This window comes from Dreissena polymorpha, chromosome 5, assembly GCF_020536995.1.
Source record: "Dreissena polymorpha isolate Duluth1 chromosome 5, UMN_Dpol_1.0, whole genome shotgun sequence".
NCBI lineage: Eukaryota > Metazoa > Mollusca > Bivalvia > Myida > Dreissenidae > Dreissena > Dreissena polymorpha.
In genome coordinates this window covers 64,074,269-64,087,050 of record NC_068359.1, presented here as the reverse complement: position 1 = coordinate 64,087,050, position 12,782 = coordinate 64,074,269, and the positions used below count along the sequence as shown (strand labels likewise).

General features: G+C 35.4%; 1 protein-coding gene across 1 annotated transcript in view; it reads right to left on the bottom strand.

Annotated features, from left to right (window-relative positions):
• LOC127882162 (uncharacterized) overlaps positions 1 to 12,394 on the bottom strand; it is a 30,260-nt gene extending 17,866 nt beyond the window's left edge. The window contains exon 1 of the mRNA XM_052430637.1: positions 12,008 to 12,394. Within this exon, the coding sequence (XP_052286597.1) occupies positions 12,008 to 12,022 (15 nt within the window). The 5' untranslated portion in view covers positions 12,023 to 12,394. The remainder of the gene's footprint in view (positions 1 to 12,007) is intronic.
• Between the last annotated feature and the right edge of the window lie 388 nt (positions 12,395 to 12,782).

Below are 12,782 nucleotides of genomic sequence, written 5' to 3'. Positions count from 1 at the left end.
ACGTCATCCGCTTGTTTCGGTCGAGCAGACGCACACGCTTCTATGCGATGTTCGAGTCAACCAGCGAAAAGCAGAAGCTGCTTCCGATGGAATAGTCGGTGAACAAGGTCATGACGTCATGGGGCATCGAGGGTTTCCGGAAGTCATTTGTTATCCGACCGGTGGACGCGCACACATTCGGACTTGCGAGGATGTCGCGTGAACAAAGAAGGCGTCATCGTCTGACCAGAGGATATAAAACGTCTGCTAGACACCCGTTTCCGACACTCTTCGGGAGAGAAGAGAGTGAGCTAAGAGAACGAAAATCCCGCCCCTCAAATGCCAGTAAGACTGACGAATATCGAGGGAAATTGAACATCATGAGTCGCTTTATTCGTGACACAGATCTTTACAATGCACGGTGCTCTTCGCGACTGAATGACTCGCATGACGCCATTGAAGAGGACGAGTTGACAGAGGAACTTTCGATGAGGACACCTGGTGACGGCATGGAGACAGAATCTGTAACTTCAGGAATGCAGAGGGACCGGATGTGCAATACTTGTTGGGACACGGATGAAGGCGGATTCAGTGAGAGCGAATCTGACGTCAGTGACCTGAACAAATGCTTCGTGACCAGCTCCAACGACACGCGCACCGCGGAACTCTGCTGGTCAGAGGATGAGAGCGCCTTTTTTGACGACAGTGACTGCAGCAGCGTCTGTGAACTGGAGAAGAACTTGCTATGGGTCCGCGAAGCGTCGTACTGTCGCCTCGACCGAATGCCAGGTTGTAGGAGGCGGTCTGGCCCTGGTTCCTGTTCTCGTCTGTGGAACCCGGATGTGACGAGGGATGCAGCTTCACATGAAGTGACGTCATGTAACATTATTGACATATTGATGTTTAATACTGCTTCTTTAAGTTTTGTTATTTCTTTATAATATGTGCTAAAATAAATATTGTTAATATAATTAAAAGACATAATGTGTACGATTGTTTAGGTTGTTGTTGTTCAAGGTTTACGGTCTTGAAATCCGTTATTTCGCTATAATATGTGCTAAAATAAATATTGTTAAACCGAAGAATTTGAAGTTGTTCTTGTTGTTTTTCGGTTAGGAAATAATGAAGAAGGTACAAACTGCGTTAAACAATAATAGACAATAAGGCAGCTGATGCAAGTATACTGGGTCGTTATTTTACAACTAAAATGAAAATAAAATAATAACAAGAAGTTGTATTGTATTTTACAAAAGGCATAAAAAACACACACTAGGAGACTCGTAATTTAATTTGGGATTGATGATCTCTGAGCTTTATTAAAACAAGGCCCGTATTTAACGACCAATCTTAGACCTGAGTCTTAAAAAAAGATATTTTTGAGACGGTTTTGGTCTAATAGTTTAAAACAGTTAAGTAAGAGATCTTTTTTTACTTGTAAAAATTAAAGTACATCATTTGGACCATTATTTACATATGCAAAATGATTAGTCTATATAGATTCAAAAGCTCGTTGCATTGTCTTGGTTCGAAGTATATTCATTATTATATTGAGACGGAGAACGGGTTTGCGATGACTTATCCATTTTTGTCGCAAATTCACGGATTAAGGTGCAAAAGATCTCGAAACTACAGATCAAAATAGCCAATTGCTTTGTATCCAAATTAATAAGGGTTAAAATGAATTACATAATTTAAATCGTCGAGTATAAATTTAGAACAAAAATTTTTAATGTTATTAAAATTGATTATACTATTATTGTTATTATTATTATTATAAAGTTAAAATATTATTTTTTAATGAATATACACTACACGAACAATTGAGATCAGAACAGAACAAAACAAGCCTTTATTTTGTCTAGGTTTATACAAATTGGGTCACATATGTCAGTAACATGTTATATAGTCTAATTGAATTGGATTTGGTTATGTTTTTGAAAACCCAAACTTTGCGTAATTTAAAAGTTTTATTAGCGATTTTAAATTAAGACTGGTTGACAATTTTAAGCAATCTTGAGTGGAATGGTAAAATTAATAACAGCTCTGTATAAGATATGTATAAAGTTTTTAATACGTCTTTGTAATATGATGAATTTTTAGACTTGCTTTCTTAACCTCTGCGCGTATTTTTGTGTAAGATTATGAGTATCTACTCATCCATTTAGAATCAAAATTTGCAGATATGCTCAGAATAATATTCCACGTATGTAACGTTAATGTTTATGATGTAATGAGTTTGATTAAGAAGATGAAAATCATTTTTTTTTGTATACGTCGCTGCTATAATGACTTAAGATAAAAATTAATTAGCCGTATATTTTATACTAACCCATCTGTATATTAATTCCACAAGTTAGTAGTTTCATTTGACGTGTAATATATGTCATTACCGCCTCGAAGGAACATTCTTGCTCTTGAAATGTGTTGTGCTAAATTGTACTTATATATTTAAATGATTATTGTATGTTATATATTGTGATTTTGTTGAACCGATTCACGTGACAGAAAATAATGTGTATATGTACATGTATTTATTAAAGTTTGCCCATACGTATAATATTAAGTAATGGTATGAGGCATATGGTTTATAAAACAATAACATTTATTATTATATCATTCTATTTTAATTGATGTACATTTTGTTTATAAACAAATATGCGAGAAACGAGCTACTTAATTAAACATTCCATAGCGACTAAGACCATTTATTCAGCATTCTATATACTTCTGTGGATAAATACGATTATCAGATGTGCGTTAAATGAAAACAACAACACAGGATAACATAATATACCAGCCCAAAGCAAATACGTTGATCAAATTCTGCTTCTTTTCAATGATGCGCGTCAATTAACCGATGACATGTGTTTTTTGATAATGCTTCAAATTTATTGCAATAAACATGAATGATAAATAAACTATGCCATTTTCTATTATTCAATCTCGTGGATTTTTTGGCGCGTAACGTACACGGATTGTAAATATTGATCCCGTATGTACATCCTTATCATAAGGGATTCTAAAACGCAAAAAAAAAACAAGCGCAAATCAAAAAAGAACATAACCAACGTACTTGATATGCGTTTAATAACATTGTGTAGCATCTTTCATCGCAACAATAACAACAACAAAAAAAACAACTAATACAGAAAACAACTAATTATAAGTAGGTCATTCTTATCACGTGACGTCACTCCCTGTGTCATTCATATCACGTGACGTCGATTCCTGTAATGCTCTCATGGGCCAGTGGACCAGATCTTCTCCCCACATCAGCTTACTTGGTCGGGACCGCTTAGCGCTAACTTGCACTTTGATAGAACGTTCTTCTTCAGCTCTCCGACGCTGCTGCAGTCGCTTTCATTACAGAACGCGCTTAAAATGCAATATTTCGTATTGTGACTATGAATAGAATCAATTTGACATTGCGAGCAGACCGTTATTTGTATCTGGCTTGCCAATATGATTGTCGCCAATTCAATGATTACGATGGAAAATATATCTAAATATAATCAAAGAAGCCAAATAAATTGTACAGAGCAATTTGATGTTATTTACTTCATATAGAAAAGAATACTAATTTATTTAGAAAATATGATAGTTTTCGATATCAAACAGACAACAATTGTGTATTCTTGGTCTGCGAAATTGACTCGCGAGACTCGAGTAACTTTATAAACCACACCTTACGTTTATCTGAGACCGTGTTAGCATTATATACAATTCTGTAGCACTCGATCAAAATCTGTCGTGTGATCAGGTTCATTTTAAATATAAAAATGCACGTTCAAAAAGGGATACATAAAATAGTGTTCAGAAACATAATCATTCCTGGAAACAAACTGATAAGATAAAATTATAACACTTTTTATGACCGTAATATCCGATTTCAATAAATTTTCAGCAGACATTCCAAAACAATATACCATGAAATAATATACCTTGATACATTCAGGTAGATTTATTTCATGAAGTATTCCGTAATAATATAAATTACAAAAAACGTGTGCAAAATGTACTAATTCCAAAAAGGCGGTTAGTCTTAGCGTATATCAGACTAGCATTTAGCAACCGCAACTAATTTCTATTGAAAACAAAATAAAATTGTAACAGCAGTCCTAATAACTATTATATTTCAAAAGTTAATTCCCCCGAGTGCCTTGTTGGAAATTTAGAATATCACAATGCTTAACAAAACCTAGCTAATTAATCAAAAAATATATTGATTATATTTCAGCGAAAATCAAATGCCTACATAGAAAATAAAACTACTATTCAAAAATTAAACGTTCCTGTTCAATTGTTTCAAACAGGAGGACATGGACATTCCTTGTGCTCGCATAATAATGCGCGAAAAAAAATCATGCACTTCGACATAGATACACTTGGGACTTAAAAATAAGATTAAACTTGGCATTAAAGAGTTATGAGTTCTGATGTGTAGGGATTAAACCAAGAAGGTGTTAGCAAGCATGCGTGAAGTACTATCCAAGATTAATAAAAAACATAAGTATGTTGTGTGTGTTTTTTTACAATAATTAGTGACAATTCGGACAAAATAGTCTGATATTATTTTATATAAAAAGCGTTGCAAATAAATTGGAAACTGTATAATCATTTTGTAGTTGAGATGTTTTTTAATTTACTTTAAAAAGTTGTCTACACACTAAAGTATAGTTATATACACTTAAGTATAGTGAATTTTAAATGTTTCAAACATGAATGTGTTTTTTTTTTGCGCAAAATTTGTTGGGGTTCATGGTTGGTTAATTTGTTTTACATCTGGAAAAAAATGCACGCGTGTTATAATTTCATGTAGTTAATTTGATCTGTTTACTTTTGCTAAATAAGTTTGCTATCTATGCGACAAGAAAGTAATTTAAACATTTAAATTACAGACCATCTTGTTATATTAATATTAACTGTTATTAAAGCAATTATGCTTGAATTTATTATTGAAATATTTTGCTAAAAACAGGCATTGAGTCCGAGTATTGTACTAAGTCATTATTTCGCTTCAAGCAAAACAACAATGTTTTAAAATAAACCCCAACCACCCGTACATTCGTTAACACGTGAGTCAAGTGCAAACACCTAACAATGACTCGCGCGAATTCATTTCGCCGATGAAAGGTATGCTCATGTAAATAAGCTACTCAAAGTCAACTGTCTGCTAACGACCGTGCATTCATTAATGAATCTCTTATAAATGAAGCAAACATTAAGGACCTACAATAAAACATCATTTCAAGTAAGTCCAATTAGAAAAAATACTTCCAAGAAAAAACCGATTCGCATACTCTCGGATTCAGTTAGTATGTTTACATACATATTGTTACGACAGTTTGTAATAAAATAAAATATGTGTACATTGTACACTTGTTGAATATAACCTTATATTTTAAGATGAATTATTAATATTTACATTTCAAAAGCAACATATTTTGTTAATAATAATAATAACGTCTCAATGCCTGGCTAAGCCTTTATTTGTCAGTCAGCATTCCGCTGAAACTGGCATGTATGTGCCCCGACCCGGGACCTCTGGATTTCAACGCAAGCGCCTTATCCACTGAGCTACGGAGCTACATAAGTAAATACAACGAATATTTGTTATAAGTGTCTAAGAATTGAGTACGGGGACCCAACGCGTCTATGTGTAGACATTCAGGAAATGGTTAACTTTTAATGATTAGGTTGTTTTTGTTCCTTAAGTATTATTCTACGAAGCATTTCTTTATCAATATATTATATTTTTCAGATGCCGTATACAACAATGACTACAATATACGTCACGATCTTTGGCATCGTTGTTCCCTGTGACGTCACAAAAACAACTACGTGCTATGACGTCATCCGCTTGTTAACATCGAGCAGCAGAAAACGTGACTTTGCGATGTTCGAGTCGACCAGTGAGAAAGAGAAACTGCTCCCGAGGGAGTCGCCGGTACTCAAGGTTATGACGTCATGGGGCACCGAGGGTTACATGAAATTGTTGGTGATCCGACCAGTGGACGAGCATACCTGCAGACTGGCAAGCATGTCTCGTGCGCAGAGAAGGCTTTATCGTCTTGTCCGCGATGAGAAGTCGTCTGCAAGACGCGTGTGCACCGGCCTTCGCCAGTAGGCCGACGGAGAGTCTTAATAGCAAAATCATGCCCCACAAATGACAATGAGCCTGACGAAGTTCGTGGAAAGCTGGACATACTGAGTTGCTTTTTTCTTTGCATCGACTTGTACAACGGGTGGTCCATTTCGCGACTGGATGCCATGCATGACGCGAATGAAAACGAGGCTTTGACAGAGGAAGTTCCTGTGAGAACGTGTGGTGACGGCAAGTTGAGGGAGTATGAGGCAGGATCGAAGCAGGAAAGGAAGTTCGTCACGTATAGGGCCTCAGATGAAGAGGGTCTTAGTTATAGTGGATCCGACGTAAGTGAATTAAACAAGTGCTTCATAGCCAGTTTCAACGACACTTGCGCCGCGGGCTTTCACTATCAGCATTGTCTGAGCGCTGGAGAGAAACGTGATATGAGACCGAGAGGTGGCGTCCTGTGAGGAGGCGGTCTGGTCTATTTTCCTTTACTCGTTCACGAAGCCCGGAATTAACGAAGGGATGATTTTAACATGACTGAGTGACTGTCATAAATTTTGTCATTTTGTTATTGTTTATTGTTATTGTAACTTATAAATGGGCTACAAGTTATAAGTTGGTTTTTTTAAATTATATTTTATGCTTGTTTTTTCCGCGTTCGGCACTTCGTGTAATAAAGAGGACCTTTATGAACTAGCAAGAAATTTATCGACAAGAAGGAACAAGGCATGGAAGTTAAAATGTTGAAGCTTAAAAGTCGGAACATCTGAGGTCAAGACAGACAGACGAACATACGTCCTTTATGTTTTGAGTAAGACACACTTACTTCACAAGTAATGAGAGTATACACATTAATGAAATCGAATTGATAAATACTTGAAAATATATTTGTTAATATTGATCTTTTCAATTAATTTAACTTCAAATTCAGCAGATCAATAAATTATCTTGTCAAAATATGTTATAAATTTTAATACCAAATTAAAAAATGAAGATCTTTTTCATAAATGAATACATGTTTATTTAATGCTGGAAGAAAAAATCGCGAATAATCATTTTTCTCACTAGCCTAACAATGGACTTCTTTTTCAACTTTCAAATATAAATGCCATATTTAGTTTTGAAACATGATATGTCAACAATAAAAAATCATGAAAAATCCTGAAAAAAACTAAAGATAAATAGCTTTCACACGAAATACATGTATATCAGTCACCCCAAATGAATCCCAATCAACAACAATTAATCACTGTCGTCATCGTTGACTTCCTGTGTGAACGCTGGGATGGATGAAGAAACACCTGGAGGCAGAGTAAGTTCGGTTGCAGTAGTCACGTGTCGATCTCCTTGGTAACAGCAGAACACGACATGACGTCATTTCTGACGTCACCATTTCTGTCACTCTTATTGAGCACTGGTGAGCATTTTGCGTTATGTTTTCTGGTAGAGAGAACCTATCCGTAAGTTGAGCGTGTCGGCGGTGGGTTATTTCTATCACAGTAACTGAAATCATTCGATATGCCATGGTTAATGGATTTTGCATGTGCGATGTGTTACGGCGAATTCTTGGCGGAGTGCTTCCAATGCAGGTGACCGGAAGTGTGTCCTAGCTCGGCCGCCAGCAACTCCATGCTCTCCATCAGCCCGTCGCAACACAAGGCGCTTGTCTAGAGTTATCTGTCAGAAAAAAAGATAACATAATTTGTGAAGAAAACCAGAGTATTTTTTACTTAAGAAATAATATTTTTCTATCATGGTTTGTTGTCGAATAACCCATAGTAAGGAGTATAGATGCGTAGGAATCAAATCACGAGTGCGAAGCACGAGTGATTTGATAACAAGCATCTATACTCCTTACTGTGGGTTATGCGACAACAAACCATCACAGAAAATATTATTTCGATTCTCACACGATGCTGATTGATTTCAAATTTTGGTTCAAGCTTTTGGACGTGGACTATATTTTTATATATTACTCCGCCCTCCTTAGTACAAAGTTCACTATTTAGTGACGTCATTGAATTGTACAAACATATGACGTCGTTTTCATTCATAAATATTTTGCAAATGACGTAACTTTCATTGAGAACAACAATCGTAAAAACTAAATGACGTCACGTTTATTGATGCTACTGAAAAGCTGACATGCTTAATATAAATGTTTTATTAATTACGTTTCTTAACAAATAATATTCTTTGCAGGCGTGGTTATGCCACTTATCACCAAATATACAATTTATTGTTTCATTACATTTATATACATGTTACATTTATTAATTACATTTGTTTTAGAGCGGGATTCAGCACGTGCATTTTACTGCAATATTTTCTTTATTTATTCGGAATTATTTTCGAAACATTAAGCTCAACCCATAATTTATTGCAGAATAACCCACACTTGATTTCCTTCTTTGTCTTTAGAAAACAAGTCGCGTGCCGTGTTAGAATTAAAGGCACAGTTAAATAGTTTGACATTCCGGCAACTGTCTAACTTCAATTTCCAGTTTACATGGAATGAAGTGTGATAAGGTCATAAGAGTCCCCCATGTCGAGGAGGCACAAATAAAATAGATGGCGAAGAGTCAATTCAAAATTTTAAAGTTTTAAGTATGTATTACGCAAAATTTATTTAAATAAAAGTGTAATAATTCCCATGTTTCTTAAAAAATCGGAAACAGAGGCGTGTTTTGAAACGTACGATCATTGTATTTCGGCTTATATAGAACGATGTTTGTTTGATTCCGATTGTTTTCCAACGTTTGATTATTAATACATGCTGTGTTTTAATAAGCTTATTAACATTATTGCGTGTTGCGTAATGGCGAACATTAGAAATGAAAGTCATTAACATATTATTGTCAACCTCCGCGCAGAGATTAGACTGAACCAGCATAGCTGGATCAAATCCCAATCGTGCTTCATCTGCTATCTCCGGACTCCTCCGTAAGATGGATCAAATGCCTGCCTTCATAACCAACGTGATGATAACTTAGCCACGTGGTACAATAATTTTACCGTTGTTATTTCTACTTTTTTAATTGAGAAAATTTAATTTTTAGTATGAACCTAAATGTATACACTATTTTCAAACTATAACTGTACATTCTTTCCTAGCGGGATTCTCAAACGCAAAAACAACAAGCACGAATCAAAACAAAACATAACCAACGTGCTTAATATGCGTTTTATTAACATTGTGTAGCACATTTCATCGCATCAATAACAACAAAAAACAACAAATACAACAAACAACTAAGTATAAGTATGTCATTCTTATCACGTGACGTCACTCCCTGTGTCATTCATATCACGTGACGTCATTTCCTGTAACGCTCTCATGGACGAGTGGACCAGATCTCCTCCCTACATCACCTTACATGGCCGGGGCCGTTAAGCGCTATCTCGCACTATAATAGAACGTTCTTCTCCATCTCTCCGACGCTGCTGCAGTCGCTGGCATTACAGAACGCGCTTTCAGCCTGTTACCAGTTGATGTCCGCGTTGCACGTGTCGTTGAAACCGGCTACGAAGCACTGGTTAAGCTCGCTTACGTCGGATCCACTATCGCTAAGTCCGTCTTCCTCTGAGTCCAAACAAGTGACACACATCCGGTTCAGCTGCAATCTTGAAGCCACAGACTCCCTCTCCATGTCCTCATCGCGTAACCTCCCCAGGAGCACTTCTGCCAATGCCTTGTATGCCTCAGCGTCATGCTTGGCATTCAGCCGCGAAGTGGACCGCCCGTTGTAAAATTCCATGTCATGAAAAAAGCGACTCATTATGTCCTGTTTACCAAGAACTTCGTCGGGTGTACCGGCAGTCGAGACGCAGTATTTTTCTGTGACTGCCTCTGGGTGAGGGCCCTTGCATACGCGTTTAGCTGACGCCTTCCTTCCGTGTGTCGGACGGTAAAGTATCCTTTGCGCACGTGACATGCTCGCCAGTCTGCATGTAAGCGCGTCTACTTGTCGGATCACCAACGACTTCCGGAACCACTCGGCGCCCCATTTCGTTTAAACCTTGAGCACCGACGACCTCATCGGAAGCAGTATCGCCTTCTCACTGGTCGACTCGAACATCGCATAGTAACGTTTGATGCTGTTCGATGTAAACATGTGGATGACGTCATAGCATGAAGTTGTCTTTGTAACGTCACAGGGAACGACTATTCCTGAGATTGTCACGTATATAGTAGTCGTCGTTGTATCCGTAAACGGCATCTGAAAATATACATAGATTTATATTGATAACGTCATGCTTCGCAGAATTGTATTTAATTAACATGAAAATTAGTAAATATAACAAGTAAACCATTTTATTTTATGCTTTCCTGTGGTTTATAGAGAAATATCAGTGAAATAAAACTGATATTTCACTGTTTAAACAGTGAAAAAAAACAGTGAAAAATATTGATATTTTTCACTGTTTTACCGTGAAATAACGTCATTTTTTCAACGAAATGACGTCATAAATTCAGCGAAATTATCCAGTTAAACTCTTAACAATCTAAATAAACAGTGAAAAAGCATAAAATAAAAAGAAAATTTGTTTGATTCCATGGAATATCGATTTTAATTCACTCGTGATCATAAAAATATTTTTTTTCACTCGTGGCTGCGCCACTCGTGAAAAATATTATTTTATATGATCACTCGTGAAATAAAATCGATATTCCATCGAATCCAACAAATATCCTCTATTTATCTGTTACATAAAAACATGTTGAAGTTTAAATATAAAGCATCTTAAAACATAAGGTCCATCTGATAACGTGCCATGAATATTGTATATAATGAGTGTTATAACAATCAAAATGTATTCATACTTACTAAATTCGAGAGGGCAAATATTTCGATATCAGTTGTATCTTGGTAGAAGGCGTTATTTTTTCTATGTGTATGTCCTTTGAATGATTTGTGCTTAACGTTGTTATAGTCCTTTTATTTACCAAGAGCCCATTAAAGCACGCACGATTGTCAGAAGACACGTGTTAATTGGCGAGTTTGTGTAGCTAATTGACACGAGCACCTCTTTCAAAGGCGTAATTAATTGACGCGATTCACTGTTAGCTATTTACATTTGTTAACGTGTGAAATTGCCGGCCGGTTTGTGTGATTTAATTGAAAATTTAACGTTGTTGTTTGTTTGAATATCAAATAATGACTTAGTTCGTTACTCGAGCTAAATGCCTGCTTTAGCAAATTATATCAATAAATCGGTGATAATCGCTTAACAAAAGGTGACATTATTATTACCAACCAGAACAGAACAGAACAGAACAATACTTTATTACTCCCAGGTATACATAGATACAACATGGGGAACATATAATATACACAGTACAAAATACATTGTTTGTTTCCGGTTCAAGTACGGGACATTTTGGTATAGGGGGAAGTCATATTTATATAAGCAGTTTGAATCACTTAACAGTTTTAACAGTTACATTGATTGTTTGTTAGTTTTAAATTAAGTTCGCAAGATGGGAGAGATAAAAATTAACATTGGTTTTCAATAATAGCATTTGTGCTTAAACAATAATTTAGTAATAATAATAGTAATTAAATAATAATAATAATAATAATAATAATAATAATAATAATAATAATAATAATAATAATAATAGTAATAATAATAGTAATAATAATAATAATAATAGTAATGATAATAATAATAGTAGTAGTAATAATAATAATAATAATAAATATTATTATGATAAAAAAATAATAATAATGATATTGATAATAATACGCATAAGAATCATGCATGCACAGAATAACCCTATACATTATCATCATTTACATGAAACGATTTCATAATCAAGATATTCACATTCACAATCTCGTGTATTTTAAGCAGTGTCATAGTCATTGGTAATATACATCAACATAATGTTAGGAATAATTTAACAATAGATAATGTAAGTATACATACATAAATGCTATTCATTGTTCATCAGAGAAGAAACATCACACAATTATTAACGTGATAAATAACAGTGTTTTATTTACTGGTGTATGGTACGTCTACATAGATTATAATTGTAAGTGTTTATAGAGTCGATGCGGATCATTTCGTGGAATAGCCTCATTTGCGGACTATAGTAAATCACAGGTGACGTCACTGCACTACTGCAGTATTTAACATACGGGTCTTTGCGACCTAGTTTGAGACCGTGTACAGTTAAAAGTTATGGATCACCTCGTGTGATTATTATCGGTTTAGACAGACGCGTGTTTTTAACAGATGTCGGTGCAAAATTAATTGGATATCACCCGCGAATTGAGGTAAGCCATTTAATAGTTGGAGAGTAAGTAATATATCATGCTTTAAATATATACAGTAGGCGTTCGATAAACTTGCATCGTGAATAATTAAAGCAAGTGAGTTCGGAGGCATTGGCGTTTTGTTGTTGTTGTTTTTCGAAGATATAAAACTCAATGCAATAGTCTAATGCCTGATAAATTTCTTCATTATAATTCTGCTAAATTTCGAAAGCTCTTTCATTTCTAATATTGATGACGGCGTCATGATTTCGTTAAATGTTGCATGCCTTTCTATTTGGTTTCCAAAATATCGATGCCGTTCGTTATCAAAATAAGGGCATGTCATTAAATAGTGTTTTTCAGTAGCTATTTCGTGTGTGTTACATAGGTTGCAAAGACGATCATGGAATGGAATGCCTTCATAGCGGCCAGTTTCTACAGGG